The sequence below is a fragment of the Protomyctophum bolini genome (assembly GCF_963924005.1).
Source record: "Protomyctophum bolini genome assembly, chromosome: 20".
NCBI classification, from domain to species: domain Eukaryota; kingdom Metazoa; phylum Chordata; class Actinopteri; order Myctophiformes; family Myctophidae; genus Protomyctophum; species Protomyctophum bolini.
Genome location: NC_137881.1, coordinates 12,664,265 through 12,682,542, shown reverse-complemented (window position 1 = coordinate 12,682,542; position 18,278 = coordinate 12,664,265). Strand labels below are relative to the sequence as shown.

The 18,278-nt window shown below is 40.9% G+C and overlaps 1 protein-coding gene across 2 annotated transcripts; it reads left to right on the top strand.

Annotated features, from left to right (window-relative positions):
- Positions 1-2,738: 2,738 nt before the first annotated feature.
- On the top strand, positions 2,739-17,676 carry LOC308335079 (uncharacterized protein). Of its 2 annotated transcripts, none has more exons than XM_080792043.1 (10): positions 2,739-3,078; positions 5,980-6,107; positions 7,574-7,718; positions 8,157-8,268; positions 10,649-10,830; positions 11,550-11,689; positions 12,477-12,615; positions 13,804-13,903; positions 15,204-15,280; positions 16,171-17,676. In XM_080792043.1, exons 1-10 carry the CDS (start codon positions 3,012-3,014, stop codon positions 16,191-16,193), a joined length of 1,113 nt encoding a protein of 370 aa, XP_080648169.1. In that variant the 5' UTR covers positions 2,739-3,011; the 3' UTR covers positions 16,194-17,676. The 2 variants fall into 2 exon arrangements, with proteins under 2 accessions (XP_080648169.1, XP_080648168.1); XM_080792042.1 differs by having other exon boundaries at positions 15,204-15,294.
- The last annotated feature ends 602 nt before the right edge of the window (positions 17,677-18,278 follow it).

Here is an 18,278-nt window from a genome sequence, read left to right as displayed (position 1 = left end):
CGAAAGCGCTTCTTAACATGCTTAAAATTGCAATATGACATACCTCACGCCCCCAGCTCATATTACTGTAATAGGTAAAACGCACCTTCAAAATCTAGCCCCTAGTGTTGCATGTCCTTCCCTCTCTGATATCCTGTCTAAATAAAGAAAAACTGCCTAAAATATATTACTATATATTAATAAAAAATAAACCTACTACTGGTATTAGCACTGGCTTATGGGTTTCCCTTTAAGGAGATGAAGTGAAATTATTGAGATTATTATATGACAGAAAGTTTTATCAGAGTGTAATGCCAATCGGTAACATGGTGTGATGTTATATCAAGGGACATGGCTATAGCCCCTTTTGGGACCGTCTGTTTTCCTTTTCAGTATTTTGGACGGCGGGGTACCGCCGTCCAAAATACTGAGAAGGTAACCGAAGGTCCCGAAAGGGCCTATAGAGCACCGAAGTCCTGACGTCACTTGCTCGTCCCCTCGATTCTCCTGGTTCATGGAAGTAATTTCTCTATGGAAAATAACATGAGCTCATCTTTAAATCGTTTTATATATGCGTTGTGGTCCAAAAATAAACAAGCTGTCTCTGCGTTATTGTCGGGGAGGTGTCTCTGTATCGTTTGCGACAGTCAGTCACTCATATATGATACAGTCTGTTTCTAGCGAAAATGTAACTAATTCAGTATAGCAGTAGCAATAGCGTTTTCTCTCATTCAGTTGATTCATCATATTCATATCCATGTGAAGCGGCCTGGATGATTTGTTTATTTTTCAAACACAGTTATTATATGAGGCGATCTAAAAATCGCCCTATGGGGATTACAATGCAAAAAATGCAAAAAAGTACATTGCATTAAAGGATTTGCGCCCTCTACCGATATTGACGTCAGACTTCGGTGCTCTATAGGGAGATGGCTAAATGGTCGGGTATTAAAGAGCATAAACTGATAGTAGTTGTGTGACTATATGGTGCAAATGTTGCTTCAGAAAGTGAGTGGAGCTTCTGAAGAATTCCTTTCCTATTAAGATCCAGTGCCTTCAATCATGCGCATGCCTTCTGAAAAGGCTCTGTTATTTCAAGTTGTAGGAACAGGATTATAATTATACTGTGTTACAGTATCTCACAAGTGCTACACTGAAATGAGCCGATAGGTAAGGTGACGTGAAGGTACACAGTATTATTAAAAATAAATAAATAAAGATGTACATACTATAATGTCATGCTGTAAATTGAACTCTACATGTGTATGTATGTATTTATATTTGTACAATTTTAAAACTTCTGTCCAAACTTTGCCTTGTTCCATTGAGGTTTATAATTTTATTTGCATTTGTTAATTGAAGCTGCTTGTCAAACATACTTTGTTATGACATTTCTTTTTTTAAATAAAATAAATTTTACAGCAAATTGGTGAACTAATTTACATCGTATCTAGTCTTTCTCTCCATCCGTCGCTTTCATCATATTCTGATAATTACAAAACACTAAACCACTTCAGCCGTATATGTATTTTTGGCCATTTGAAAATAGCCGATGTACAGTACAAGCTCACGATGAGACACATTGTGAGCTTGCGACACATTATGAATTTATGAACTTGTAGATTAGCAAATTGAAAAAAACCTTTTTATACAACTTGTGAAATGGAACATTCTGCACAACGAGTAGCCTACTTTTGGTACTTTAAGTATATTTGGATGGTTTTGTACTTTTAATCAGGTACATTTTGAATATGGGACTTCAACTTTAACAGTATTTATCTACATTGCAGTATACTTCTCGGACGGGCAGCAAAAATCTGGGTCGGGAAGTGATTGGTCATCACTCACCCAACACTGCTGAAGTGCCCTTGAGCAAGGCACTGAACCCCCAACTGCTCCAGTGGAGCTGCTTAGTGGCCAACAGTATAAGAGCTCCAAGGTTTTAATGTATGTGTGTGTCTGTGTCCCCGCAGGCAGACGTTTTCGGCTGCGCACAGTTTTTAGACAGCTGGTGGATGGAAAAGAAGCTCCACCTCCGCGGCTGACTGACGCGACGGACAGCTTCCCGGACGCGCTCTCCTCCGCGTCAGTCAGCCGCGGAGGTGGAGCTTCTTTTCCATCCACCAGCTGTCTAAAAACTAGCCGAAAACGTGCGCGGCCACGCGCAAAGGTCTGCCTGCGGGGTCTGTGTGTGTCTCTATGTGCAGGTCACTGCTGAAAATGAGCACTTGTGCTCAGCTACTACCCTGGGTAATTAAAGGATAAAAAATTAACTGGTGGTTACAAAGGTCTTCTTGCCTTTACAATCTTGCCATTTGCCAATCACGACACAACAAACTTCTTATCCTGGTTATTAAACCACTTCCTCTCAAACATTTCATTTCAACCTTAACTTAGTTTTCATATAATCAAGTGGAGTAAAAATGTACAATATAATAGGCTATGTCTCTGTGTGATATGTAGTGGGGTAGAAGTATTGAAAGTTGTAAATTACAAATTTAAACTTTTTTCATTAATTAAAACTTGTAATTACTGGAGGAAAATCACTTTAAGGAAAATAATTAAATTATATTAACTTTTCTTTACACCACTGTGTAAAATGTTAAATGTGCAATAATAATAGGCATAATAATCTATGAATTAAATGTTTTCAAGAGAGGGAGTGGTTAACAAACTGTCCAGCCAATGGGATCTGATCTACACTGACTGTCTGTGATCCACACCGGCGTCGGCTTCCAGAGCTCTTCAGGTGTCGCCTCTAGACGCCTACTGTCGAGACTGTTTAACTTGTTTATACTGTACACCAGGCAGTGACTAAATGCAGTTGAATTGTTTGCCCCGTGGGCCACAGCCGTGGCTGTTCTTCTCGTTGTCATTTCGGGGAAGGAATTTCAACATCCATTAATTCATTGAGTTTCACTGGAACCTTTTTTTTTTGGGACAGAGCCGACGTGTAAAAGGTCTTTGCACAAAAGAACAACATAACATGGATTTCAGGGAATAACAATCATCATCACGCTTATGGAATAAACATGCCTTTCGGAGCCTGGAGGTTTAGCTTGGCGTTGAAATGCATCGCGGGGATGATGATTATGGCAGGTAAATACAATTTAGGCTTAAATATAAAATATATATATTTTCAAAAAAGTATATCGGCTTCTAGCCCACAAGCAGAACCCAATGGTACTGAAGTTTCTGATTTCTTTTAGACCAAGGTCAGCCCGGTTCGGTTCGGATTGGGCTGACCCAGGGGGTTCCGAGAGGGGCTAATCGGCTTCAAGATTAGCCCCTCTCGGGACCCCCTGGGTCAGCTCATTCTTTCGTGGACCCATGGGGACTACTACTTCAAGATATACAAGATATACTTAAAGCACCAGAAGTAAACATTTTCACACAAATAATTTCTTAACGATTTAATTAATTGTTGGCACTGGAAATTGGAACATTTAAAGGTAACATTTAGCCTATTTTTAGATCATTTGTTTTTGTTTTTAAATAATAATTAATTTAAATATTAATATTTTAGCCCTCATTTCGTATCAGTCACTATATTGTTCTGGGGTGTTTCCTTGCAGAAAGGCAGATCCCTGCTCTGGCTGTATTTTGGTTCTGTTCCTCTGTTTAAGTGAACATGTCCACTGTTTAAGTGGACGTTTCCACTGTTTATGTTGACATTCCCCTGTGTGGACATTCATCCCTGACAGGGAAGTGTTTTTCTGTGAGGGGAGGTAAGGGGGTGACAGCTCAGTCAGAGCTCTTAATTGATCGAAGTAGTGCAGGTGCACTGAGTTGATTGATTGGATCATTAAAGTGTCAAACTTATTCTATGCTCGTTAGTGATCTCTAATCAATGAAAGCATCATACCGGTTAAGGGAGGAGGGGGAGTGTGATTGTAGACATTGACTTGACTAGTATTCCTTTTAATATGAATAGAAATTACATTTCTGTTGCCTTAAAAAGTGCACGGGCAGACAAATAACTGAAATACCGGTATACCAAGAAATTACTGTCATTTTTATAAAATGTGCACAAAATAGCTGATTTATACGAGCTTACAACGCTTACAATGTTGTAAACTTGTAGATCTGCTATTTCTGGTTTTTTTTAAATATGAAACATCCATTCAGAGACACCGATACCGGAGGAAACTATGCAAGGCAGGCACCAACCTGCACATCGGGAGCAATTAGGGGTTCAGAGTCTTGCTCAAGGACACTTCGACACCAACTCTGGGGGAGCCCAGGTTCAAACTGGCAACCTTGTGGTTACCATCCGGTCACTCTACCCCTGAGCCGCTGTATATAATTGCAATTATATCAAACAATTGCGATTAGACAATTATGTAATAATGTTGACAACCCAGCTATGTGCAGAATGTCCCATTTCACATGTTTAAAAATGTAAAACAAAAATCTCATGTCGCATAATGTGGTGACTGTTTTGGTCGTGTAGCACGGGGTACCACAGCGGGTGGTCAGTACATTTGTTTGCACATGCACGCACAAGTAATTATGTAAGTACATTTTATTTAAATAGCACCTTTCAACATATTATCATTACAACATTTCTTCCATATTATTACATACATTTACATCCAACACAAAACAACTCATGATCCGTCTACTACATTTGATAGCTAGCTCCACAGTACAATCAAATCTTCAACAATTATAATAAATTAAATATACATTACAGTAGAAATTTCACAGGACAAAATGCATACGAAATAAATACATTTTTAAGTTGCAGGTACAAAGAACAAGGTATCTTCTTGGAGATGATGGTTACGATAAGGAGTTGCAAGTATAGTTGCATGTTGCATGGACACTGTCACACTACGTGGCGTGCTAACAGAAGCAGTACTGAAGCCAATAATAATAATACCGCTAATATTTGGCTTGTGGTTTGTTTACTCAGCTCAGTTCTTAAAACCATCAAGAGACTATGCAAAAAGGGCAGGGCATTCCACATCCTTATAGTTATCAGTTTCACTTTCAATCTTCAGGAGGTCCTTATCTGATCTTACATTAGGCTTTGCATGCACACAGGCAGTGGTGGGAAAAGTACTCAATTGTTTTACTTAAGTAAAAGTACCAATACTGCAATTTAGAAGTAAAAAGTAAAAGTACGGAATTGAAAATGTACTTAAAGTACTAAAAGTAAGTTCAAAATGTGTACAAAGTCTATTGAAAATAGCCGATCTTGAGCTTGTAGATAGGCTATTTTCAAATGGCCGAAATGTATAGGGTTGAAGTGGTTAATGTATGTTTTCTAATCAAAATTAAAATCTCCAAAGTAACTACTGTAGTAACTAAAGTTTTCAAATAATTGTAGTGGAGTAAAAATACAACTTTGGCTCTGAGATGTAGTGGAAAAGTAGTAGTAGTAAAAAAAAAAAAGTAGTGGAAGTAAAAGTAAAAGTATTGGAAATTGGAAATAGTACAAATACCTCAAAATTGTACTTAAGTACAGTACGTAAGTAAAAGTACTTGCATGCTAAAAACGCCCCCCCCCCCCCTTCATATTAACATTTCTCAACTCCCAAATCATAACAGGTTTCTCTGGGTGAGCTGAGTAAACAAACCACAAGCCAACTATTAGCGGTTATATTATTATAATTGGCTTCAGTACTGCTTCTGTTAGCACGCCACGTAGTGTCCATGCAACATGCAACTACTCGCAACTCCTTATCGCAACCATCATCTCCAAGAAGATACCTTGTTGGCTTGTTCTTTGTACCTGCAATGCAAGGAGTGGCATTGGTGTCGTTAAAACATACCTCAACATTGTACCCTAAGTACACTACTTGAGTACATGTACTACTTAGTTACTTTACACCAGTAGTTTTCGGGTACAGGTCCATTTGGTTTAATTTTACGCTCTCAAGAGTTAAAGATCTATAAGGGTCCATTCGGTTACCAACTGTCCATCATTTAGCTGGGGACCACTGGTTGAGAACCACTGCTTTACACCATTGTTTGTTTGTGCTGATTTCCTAGATTGCCTTCCTCCTCCTCGAAATGCGTCCTATGTGTGGACGGACCCTTTCCACGTCAACGTTACCTGGCAGAGACCGGGAGGTTTGAAGTCTTCGAAGCGCTGCTGCTATTATGTCACGGGACTTGAAGTAAGGAGCCTCATCGCCAGGGGTCATCAGAATATGTCCGAATTTTATTGGTAGGGAGGATGGCCCCGTGAGATGCAACATCTCTCTCTATGTACATACTCTGATGACATGACTTTATCACAGGCTCCCACATGTGGTGAGATAACTGAGATTATGAACAGAGAACTGAAGTGAAAATAGTACTGGATGAATGGGTGACCAGCAACAAATTAGTGCTCAACATTCAAAAATAACTAAAAGCTTTGTATTTGCCACAAATACAAAAAGTTCCAAGCCGCAGTTAATAATGTAAGGGTTGAGCAGGTGGAGGAAGCAAAGCGTTTGGGTGTTACGCTAGTGAACAATCTATCATGGTCAAGACACATTGATTCAGTGTTGGTAAAGATGGGGAGTTGGAATACTGGCATATCTGTTGTAAAAAGGTGTTTCTGACACCGCAACTGACCAAACAAGACATTGAACCTCTAGTCCTTTCACATCTTGACTACTGCTCAATGATATATTTGGTCACGGGTAAACAAGGGAGTCCTGGGAAAGCTGCAGCTGTATTTTCTACTTTAAGAGAATGGAAGGTATAGGCATTCATTTTGTAATGTAGATATAATTATTTTCTTGCTTTTTCCCCCCTCCTCTTCTCGGAGGAAAATGGGGAATAAGAGAGAGTTGGAAGGAAATTGCGGATCCTAATAAAATAATATTCCATAAACTCTATTCTCCACACATTTTTCACAGACGTTTACCACTGCACAAGCACTTTCCACAACCGCCCCTCCAATATACACAAGGTTCATGATTGACTAAATAGCAATGATAAACAGCGTTTGGGGTTAATTCTCGCTCAGTTATCCTGTCCTGATAACGTAGTGCAGACATTGCCTGAAATGGTAACTACAGTAGCCTTGTTTTGCCTGTGGTGCAACTGGCGGCCCGGGGGCCACATGCGGCCCCCACCTTCACTTAATGAGGCCTGTAGGTTAATATAAAAAATAAATTCAGAATCAGAATACTGATATTATTGATTTCAGCTGTTACAAATCCAAACATGCAAACATGACCCGCTTTAATTACTTCAGTCTATATTAGTACAGTAGCCTAATAACTAGGATTACAATGTTGTTGTCTTTTTTTTATGTCCAATGTATTTGTATTTAGTTCATGAAGTTAACATAACTCTAACCACGTGCATTTGAAATTAAATAAAAATGTTACTTTTCAGGAATAGCAAAAATTATTCTGGATTTAAATTAAAATATAACCAAAATCACACCTGTGTGAACCGAGTGGTGCAACATTTCACAAGATCAGTATCGGTATCAGCCGATCATGAGAAAAACAAGCGGTGATCGGTATCAGTCCCAAAACACCTGATCGGAGCATCCCTACATGAATTATATGAGAACTGTTGGAGCATCTGTTAGATTAATAATTAACCCACGTTTTTGATTGTGTTATTTTCTTTCCTCTAGATAAAAAAAATAAAAGACACGTTTTATAAGGACTGCGTAACCACAGACGAGATGGCTGACAGCGGTCTGAACTACACCATATCAACCATCTGCATAAAAGATCAACATAAAAGCAGTCCTGTGAACGTCGTTATTCCTCGCCCGCGTAAGTCATCAAGTGTTGCAAGACCTTTGACCACCAAATTTCACAATAAGTCCCTGCTTGCACAATACATAAGATGGTGATTAATTGTAATTATAATTTTGAAGTTCCACGGATGGCCTTGTGTTGTGATCTGATGCCGATACAGATAGTGAGTCACTGTGTGCAGAGTGAGTGGCATGGTGTTGTCCTGGACAGTCAGCTCTCCTGTAGGTTTACACTTTATAACACACATTAGACCGTTCCTCACCCAGGAGTCAGCCCAACGGTCTTGTTTAATCGATTTAGTTGTAGTAAAATAATGTGCTTCTCTGTTATGCGATGAATCGAAAATGTAATCGATGGAATTATCGATGGTGACTTGTGATTGTTGTTCGTTCTGATGCATGTGTGACTGTAAACCTCTACATGCCCTGGTCTGTTCCTTTATCTGTGATTTAGCCACGTTGCTGAAGGATGTCACGTGTTTCCTGCACTCCTCAAGTGTGATGAACTGCTCCTGGACCTGGACCCCCATAGGTTCCTCCCTTCCAGACATGAAGGTCTACTACAGGTGAGCACTTCCAACACACCTTCTCCCGATATTGATTGTTGCTTGTGCAGGTTTATGCAGTGTGTTCATGGAGTGGGTGCCATTTATTTTTCATTGGCTGCTCTGTGGATTTCCGGGGGCGCGATGCCAGAGAGGGGGGTGGTTGTTTTAATGCACCCAGTCAGTCACTATCCTGCAGGTCTCATTGAGGATATCCATCACCCATCCAGCTTTCAACTAGTTCTCCATCCATCGCTGTTGGTTGAGTCATATACCCATATTGTGTGACGGGAATTAAAATCCCCAATCACCACTGACTGCATACGTCTTCCTGCATTTAGGTGATAGTTCAGACGGTGTCGTACAAAAGGGCTGGCATGTGGTTTATACAGCGAGGCAATGGAGATCTCTGGCAGGCATATACCTGTAGTTAACAGTCTCCATGCTGGTATCTGAGCTGTTTAGTGTGGAATGTGGATGTCCCTGGTGTCAGCCTTCGTTCTGGTGTATATCCCTCAACATTGACGGTCGTTGACGGTCGGTGATTGCCTCTTTCAAACCATAACAGAAATGGTGACCCACAATGTCACATTAACAATAATTGGCAGACCCAAATGCAGAATAAAAGTTCATGGGTGTTTATTAACACTAAGGGCAATGAGGAAGGCAAGATGGCGAGTGGGCAGGCTAGTGGCAGAGCAAGGCAAGAGGCAGGCTGGCAGGCAGGTGATCCCTGAAGCACAGGAGAGGAAAATAAGTATAGCTTTTAAACACAGTCACATACTGTACATGGCAACAGCTCCAAACAATGCACAAGCAATGACATGAGTTAGTAAAGAACAGGATGCTTGGATAGTGTAACTGTCCCCGCAACGGGTATTTTGTACTTTTCGATTTGTACTTTTCTATTTCTATTTTCTATTCTATTTTATTACTTACCTTTCGGCAAATGTATATGTGAACATTTTGTAGGTTTATTTGGGTACATAATGGTAAATGCATGGTGATATGGTGCCATCTACTGTGCTCTGTTTTGTGGTCTGTCTGGTTCCTGGGCAGGTTGAATTGGGCTCACCTGCTCTGATTACCTATTTAAAGCACCTGTGGGTCTTGGGCATGTCAGATCAGAACAAACGGAGCGGAGCTACAGAGAGGAGCTCTCTCATGTCAGAGTCTGACATGACCTGACAAAGAAAAGATAAGAGAAATTAATATAATATGAAGGAACTTGGCTGAACTCCTGAATAATCGGTGCAGAAGGCGCATACGTTTTTCACTGTAACTGCTCCCAAACCATATTTATCCGTGGCAGAAATATGACAACGCTCCAACTGATTTCACTGAGGGGTTTTTATTTGTCCCAAGTGGCAACCGTGAAAAAAGAAACAAAACAATTGGGAACGTATCGTATGCGCCTTCTGCACAGATCATCCAGGAGTTCAGCCAAGTTCCTTCATATTATATTAATTTCTCTTATCTTTTCTTTGTCAGGTCATGTCAGACTCTGACATGAGAGAGCTCCTCTCTGTAGCTCCGCTCCGTTTGTTCTGATCTGACATGCCCAAGACCCACAGGTGCTTTAAATAGGTAATCAGAGCAGGTGAGCCCAATTCAACCTGCCCAGGAACCAGACAGACCACAAAACAGAGCACAGTAGATCTATGGCACCATATCACCATGCATTTACCATTATGTACCCAAATAAACCTACAAAATGTTCACATATACATTTGCCGAAAGGTAAGTAATAAAATAGAATAGAAAATAGAAATAGAAAAGTACAAATCGAAAAGTACAAAATACCCGTTGCGGGGACAGTTACAGATAGTACTTGGCGAGAACATCTAAGTGGGAGGTTGCTGATGACAGGCAGCTCAAGAGATTAAAGATGCTGGAAACGGGTGTGCCAACCTGTTTAACCGGAGGCAAGCCTATGCCCACACACACACACCCACACACCCACACACTCTCACACACACACACACACACACACACACACACACACACACACACACACACACACACACACACACACACACACACACACACACACACAAACAGACAAACTAATACTACCCCCTGGACTGTGACACAAAGACTGGCATTACAATGCCCCACAGCTGAAAATCTGTTTTATAGTCATCGAGATTTGTTGAATCATTTGTGTAGGCTGTCATTTATATATTTTTTATTGTATGAATAAATTAGTATTAATTGGTTAGCATACAAATCTTTTACACACATGCGATGACATGTATATATATATTTTTTCCATAAATGTAGGTGCATTCGTAGAGTTTATTTAATGCAGCTGAATACTGAATCTGGGTGGCAACTAAAACAGACAGTCATGTTCCTTTTATACCGGTATTACAGGTTGTGTCCCTCTCTGTCATTGCAGGTCCTGCGATAATCTTGCTAGTAGCAACTTAATAGCATGTAAGGACCTTTCCAGCAATGGTTGTTACCTGGATACCTCTAGATATAGAGATGACCTCACTGCTGACATTTGCGTATTGATCAACGGAACACTCGGTGGCGCCCCCGTATGGAACACATTCAGACGGAAACCTCTGGGAAAAGGTTGGCATCTTCCTGGTTTAGCCTGTCTTATTGTCCATACCAGTGGTTCTCAGTGGTCCATACCAGGGGTCCTTGAGGGAGTTCCAAAATGGATCCTTATGGGTCTGTAACTCAGAGAGTGTACAAATGGAACCAAATGGACCCTAATGGGTCCATTTGGTTCCATTTGTACACTCTCAGAGTTAAATTAACTTTGATTTTACAATTTACATTGGGGTCCCAGAGATAGAAATCCCATTAAATGGGGGACCGTAGACTACTGTCAATTGAGTGGGTCATTGACATGAACAAGTTTGGGAACCACTGGTCTATACTTCTAATACAACTAGGACATTTAACGACAAGGAACCTGGCTTCCCTATTCTGGAGATGTCATTGTATGGTGAACATTTAGCGGACATCATAGCAGATCTACAAGCTCACAATTATGAGCTTGTAGGTACATTATCTTCGGCAAAGAGGTATACGCCTGAGGGACCCAGACCATTGAAGTATATAGGGTTTAAGTTGTGAACTTAAGGATCAAACGCCAATAATTAATGTATTGTTATTGTCACATTAGCATGCTCTGTATGCATTTGGTTATAGAAAGCTGACTTATTCCGAATAATACAGAACATTGGAAATAATTACGTCATCATTTGGAGAATTTGATATATTGATCATTGCCATAATAATCATCTTCTGTTTTCTTCTTCTTTTTTTTATCCTTTTCCCAGTGAGAACCCGTCCGCCTAAAGTGTCAATGACAGCCATAGGAAATCAACTGGGGCTGAGCTGGACACCTCAGCAGGACATCCGGGACACTGACGATTGCTGGAACTACATAGTCAGCTACAGTAAATGCAAAGAGCCTGTGGTATGTATGGTACCAACATGCTCACTCTGATCTGAATGCTCACTGCTCATTCTTTGTGTTGCTGCTCTGCCATCTTCCTGCTTAGCTTGGCTGCTGCTCTGCTCTAAAGTTTTTTTGAACAGACGTCATGCTGACCTGGCGAAGATCTACTAAGATCGAAACGTTGTCGTTTTGTTCAATAAAGTAATTATTTACCAAAAGAATGGCGTGCGGGCCCTACCTCCCTTCTTCCATGATTGCCTTATTGGCACTGCACCCACTGTTGAGGAGCGTGTAAATAGGTATGCTCTGGGGATAAGTAGTTGCCAATAGTCGCCATGTTGCACAGAGTGGCATGGCGAATCATTTGTGTGGTTTGGGCTTTAGATCCACCGTGCCCTTGAACCTTACCTACCAAATCAAAATAATTTAACGTACAAATCTCTAACCTAAATCAAAACACAGACGAAATGCAGGCGAACACAGGCGATACTCAGATAAACACAAGGACTAGTACCCACCGCTACGAAACCCAAGACTGTTATTCTGTGGTTTCTTTTGGAGGGGTGTATTATCAATGGTTCACTGCATCTTAAAAGGATGTCAGTAGCATGTCACCAACAAAACCTTAATTATAACTTTATTGTTTTGACTAATCTATGTTTCCTGTCTATACTTGTTCAACCTGTGGGCCATAGGGTGGAGATGGGGACCTTTTTAACAGATTATAACAGAGAGAGAGAAATATCACATGAACTGTGTCGCTGATTCTGCTTTAATGTTTTTTTTGCTTTGATTATCTTTCCAGCGAGAGGTGACTGAAAGTGGACTCATGTTGAATATTACCTATGATGAAAGATGCCAGTACAAAGTCCAGGTCAGGGCCAACTTCCTCCAAAGCTGCGGAGGGGAAGGAGGGAGTGACAACAGCGAAGCAGTAATGCATGGTAACTGTCCATCAACCATCACATCCACATAGACATTTTATCCACAGTTCATCCATATAAAACTCAATAGTTCATCATTATTTTTGATACACAGGTTTAATGTTTGTCTTTAGTTCAATGTTTGTTTTGTAAACGCCATTGACAATGAAGGGAAAGCTTACGTCATAATGTGCCTCTTTATGTCATATTGTCTCTTTATTGAGGTGATGTAAAACCGTTTGTTTTACATCACCATTGCATCACCTACTCAACATGAGTTAGACTTTAATATATTAGCGCCCCTCACTTCACACAGGTGTGATTTTTACTCATCAGGCAACCTCAGCATTTTGTCTATGTGCATTTGAATGATGCAGTGAATTAAATAATGTAATATAAAGTACACACTGAAGTTCAAATCTCACCTCTTTTGTGAAGGAATATAACTCTTGAGGAGAAGTAAGTATTAGGTTACAATTAGGTTTAGGTTTCAGTTTCTCTGGTTGGGGCAGAGACAATTTTAATTCTCCAGCGTTTCTGACAAAAGATTGTGTAATTTCTGTTGACAGATCTGATGAGAGGAGAATTAAGATTCGGTTACATGATATGCACTGTCAGGGCCTTGTTATCATAGAATCATCATAGAATGTCACAGATTCTCTGGTTGGTTTCGTTTGGGCTTGCCGTGGCAAAAGATTGTGTCTTGCATTCTAGTCATTTGTCCATCTGAAGTTTCCTCTCCTTGAGGGTGCGTCCCTGCCTACGTGGTACGCACCCATCTCTGAGCCGATCAGGTGTGCTTAACTCATTCAAGACAGGAACCCCTTTTGGTGTTTTAAAGCATTATGTTATACTTTAGCTATTGAAAAATAGCAGATCTACCAGCTCATGCAGCTCATAAGCTTGTAGGTCTGCTATTTTTTTTTAATCGTGAAAATGCGGCGCAAATCTTTGAAAATATATTCTTTCAAACGTACGTTTTTAACTCAAATCTTTGCTTCTGAGGGGTTCCTGGAACAACATATTTTCAGATGGACGGTAGCCAAATACATAATTTTTTGGGTCCTTGACATGAAATATTGAGCACCACTGATACAGAAACATAGGGTTTTTCAGAAAACTGTCAGGATTTACAACAGGCGTAAATGGGTTAATACATTGAAACATCTCAAATTCCCCCCCTTGATAACTGTCTGCTGTCCATTAAAGGTGTGGATGCACCTCCTGACATGTCTGTCATGCTGGCTATCATCATTCCTGTATTGGTCTCTGCCTCTCTCTCCGTGCTGGCCTGCTATTGCTTCAGGAGGTATGTATAGCATTATGTGTATTCTTTTCAGCTCCATTTGACAGCTTCAAAGAAGGTTGTTTAATTGCTTAAAATCGCGCAAAAAAGAAAAGAAAATCAGAAAGTCCGTTTTCAACTCTGTTGTTGGAAAACTTAGGATCCTTATTTTGAATTATGTAGTGCATGCATGCATGTGAAAAAAGGCTGAATTGCTTTAGTTTGGTTCACAGCACAGATGACACTTACACTGCCAACAAAAGACTATTTATTGATCTTGAGCTTGTAGATTTACTATTTTCGTTATAATAGATTTTATTTAAATACATATGTTTTTGTAATCGATTAGCTCAATTAACTATTGCAGCCCTACTGCCCTGGTCTAAATGGATAAATATGACTTGACCTATTTTGTGATGTGTGACCGTGTGACCAACTCATTTTAGAGAGAGGGAAAATCTAAAACGTGTAAACGGGCAGACTTCGGGGTCTAAGGTTATTCGTTAGTGATTAGTGATTGTTCAAATGTTTCTGTACTGGGGCTGACCAGGCCCGACTGCAGAGGATTAAAAGTGCCTTGATTTGACAAGAACCCAGAACAAAATATCAAGTGGTAGTTACTTGGTTGTATACTATAGGATATCCCATAAGGCTTAATTAAGGTTAACTCCGGTTATTTGACTCTGCTTCTTCTAAATTAAGTAAAATAACATTTTAAAAATGAAAGTGAAAGCTCCAAAACTTTATCCTGAAGACATAAGGGCTACAAGAAAAAAATGACACACCAGTTTTCACTCCGCCACCTGGTGGCGGAGTTCATGCATAACTTTTTGAAACTTTCATACTTTTTTGAAAGTTGTTATTTTACTTTATATAGAAGAATATATTTAACCTTGCACAACCTTATGGGATATCCTACACAGCCAAGTATTAACCCATTTAGGCCTGACCTCGAAAAAAGAAAAATAAATCTTTACTTCTAAATCATGACAATTTTCTGAAAAACCTCATGTTTCTATAGCAATGGTTCTCAAACAGTTTCATGTCAAGGACCCCCAAAAATACATGTATTTGGCCGCCGAACCCCATCGGAAAATATGTTGTTCCAGGGACCCCCAGAAGCAAATATTTGAGTTAAAAACATTGGCTCTGAAAGAATATATTGAAAGCTTTGCACTACATTTTCACGATTTTTCAAAAATAGCAGACCTACAAGCTCGTAGCTCGTATGTGGACATATTTCCTAAAAACACTACCTACCTTTAAACCTTCGTGTTCTACATTTTCCTGTGAATAATGTTGTAATTTGTGTGTTTATCTGTAGACACAGAACCATATTCTGGCCCATGATCCCAAGTCCCAAAGTGGGGACGTGGATAGTCAAGGACTTGGTGGAGAACAGTAAGGAGCAGAGGGTAAATGCATGTTCCAGACTATGGAAATGTAGAAAGGACTGCTTCAAGGACTCATCATTTGAGGGGAGAAAAGAAAAACAACATGGTCTGTTTTCTACAGCACAATTCACCATATTTATCTGTGGCACAGAGTCAAAGTAAATGCAATGCCTACAATTGCAAGTACTGTACTTGGTCCCCAGTTCAAAAAATATTATTGTTTGTGGGGGTTGTGTCTAAAGCCCGACACACACCGGCTGCGTCCCCCGCGCGGCGCCGCGCGGCGCACACAGCCGCCTCCATTATTTTCAATGAACCTATCGCACACCGGCTGCGTCCGACGCGCGCTGGCGCGCGGTCACGCCTCGCCTGGCGCGCCGATAGAACACAGTTCTATTTTCCAGGTGTTGCCGCGCGGCGCCGCGCGGCAACGCGCCGCAGACGGACGCAGCCGGTGTGTGGTGGGCTTCAGTAAGCACAGCAACAGTTGATACAATACAGGCATAAATAAATGCCACATGGGCTTAGTAAGAAGCGCTCTAAACATGATGTCCAAAGCACTCCTCAAATTATTAAAAACTACGCTTTCTGATGGCTCCATCCTTACTACAGCAGCAATATCAACCTCATGCATAAGAGCAATAGCAGAGGATGTGCACAATTGCATATTAGTGATAGCTTGTATATAACCCTAACATAGACAAATCACTGGCTGGTGATGGCAGGGAAAAGGAGACTCCAAGACGGATCAAACTCAATGCGTTGAATTTACAAACCAGAAACCACATCTCTTTCTCAAAGCTCAGACATGAAGCTGTTCTTTCTACACATCTTTGCCTCCTTATCTTTGCTCTGTCTTTCTGTAAATAAGCTCAAACCCTTTGTTCTGTTTTGCAGACTACAAAGGGGAATTCATATGAACCAGTGGAAGTAGACTTGGAGTTCTGCCAAATCTGCCTCGTCATGGATGAGGGCTCACCTCGGGAAGGGTCGTGATCCATTTGCGTTGAATGAACGCAAGACCAAGTGGCTCTGCTATCTTTCCTGACAACAGGGCACCTTCTGAATCATGTACTGTACTGCAACTCGGGTAGAATTATATCTGCTGTGCAGCAGTGACTCCTGGGACGGGCATTTTGAGCCGGAAGAAGAAAGGTGGAGGTAGGGGAAAAATAGGAAGATATGGAAGGCAAATGAGAAATAGAGGAGGGCCCATCATCAGCAGAACTTTCCAGACCAAAAACCTCAGTTAGGCTACGGTCAAAACTAACTTTGTGTCTGCCTAATATGGCTGTCTTTTTGCAATGGTTTTCAATGGGAACGGCGCGTTTTTCTGGTATTGCACAGCCTTCTGTGTGTTGTTCACACCTTGCGTTTATGTGTTCTATTTGAAGCAGATAAACGTTGCTGCTTTTCCCCCTATGTGTCAGTGTGTCTACTCGGATGAGTCGAAGGCGGACCGGACCGGCCTGGCAACGTGAAGACGGAAGAAGGTGCTGCAAGATACTCGTGTCGCTAATTTGCACAGCACAATGCTCGAGTACGTTTCAAGATATCCAATTATCCATCCTGCATCACCCGGGTCTTGAACTCACAGCCTTTGCTGTCCATTGGCATGTCGCGGACATTATTCAGCTACCTGCAGAAGTAGGGAAATCAGAGGTGGCTGCTGGCAATTATGAACAGGCTAGTCTGCTAGCTGAGCTTTAATTGCATCCATGCATTTTTAGAGAAGGTGACAGAAGATAGAGTGTGACAGACACTGCAACAGATTTGTAAAATACACCAAAGTAAAATGACCGGGGCTACGGAAGCCCCTGTAATGAATTGCATTTTTATAGCACTTTTCCAAGTGCTCAAATCGCTTTACAATGGTTAATTCATTGGGAGGTGAAGCGGCGAACAGTGGACGCCAGCGTCCTCACTTCCCACATTCACACACCAATGGTGGCAAGCTCACACCGACCGACTCATTCAGTGTCTTGACCAATGACACTTTGACATGTGGTCAAGAAGAGCCGGGATTCGAACTGCCGACCCACCGATCATTGGATGACCTGCTCTACCTCCTGATCCACAACTGTTCTGGTTTCACCTCCTGAGCCACAGCCGCCCTAAGGACAAACTGTGAAAAAACCCGACTAATAACAGTAGTTGAATGTGATGAGGACTGGAAACCTTGACTTCACCTTAGAGCCAGACAAGGGCCAGTATGCATATTATTATGCATTACCTTTTATACTACTAGTAGTAGTACTATACAGTACACAAACGACTCTGCTCTCTCAGTGATCTATAGAAATAATAGAACACATTTCAGGTTGTGAAAACGGTAGATTTTGATGTGTAGATTAGTGGTCTTTGACCGAAACGTTGATAAAAAGTGTTTATATTGCAAGTGCACTGCAGACGGTGTGTGGGTCATTTCTGTACTTTCTGTGCATTCTTTGAATACTTCCTGCCTACGCACCCGTCTCTGAGCTGATCGGGAGTCAAAAATATAATATATATTATTATTATGTCATTTATGAGTGAATGTCATGTGCTTGCAAAGCAAAATGTATGAACTTATTTTCAGACCACCACTGGTAAAATCTTTCAGACTGAAGTTTAGACAACTGTGGAGGGAAAAAAAGGGTAATACTAATACTTGAATGTATAAAATGTACAGTACACACTGCTGGGAAGTAGGTGTGTGTGTACGTGCACGTTGCACAATAGTTTGTAAATAAGTATGTCAACAGAAGCGTGTTACTGTGAAGAGTGCATAACCACGGATATCCCAAGCCGTGCATATCCACGGCTTCCCAAGCCGTGCATGCCTATTCCCACTATAGGCTGAGGATAAAATGCCACTTGACAGTTTTCAAATCAGCCTCATGGTGGCGCTACAACAGGCCAAGTTGCGTCTCTCTCTCTCACACACACACACACACACACACACACACACACACACACACACAAACATGTTTAAATTACTCCTAAAACATTTTGCCAAACATCAC

Excerpts from the sequence above, each read along its gene's own strand:
- LOC308335079 (XM_080792042.1), top strand. The coding sequence starts at position 3,012 with ATGCCTTTCGGAGCCTGGAGGTTTAGCTTGGCGTTGAAATGCATCGCG. Across the intron at positions 8,269-10,648 it reads GACATGAAGGTCTACTACAG|GTCCTGCGATAATCTTGCTA; the intron begins GTGAGCACTTCC and ends CTGTCATTGCAG. Across the intron at positions 13,904-15,203 it reads GCCTGCTATTGCTTCAGGAG|ACACAGAACCATATTCTGGC; the intron begins GTATGTATAGCA and ends GTTTATCTGTAG.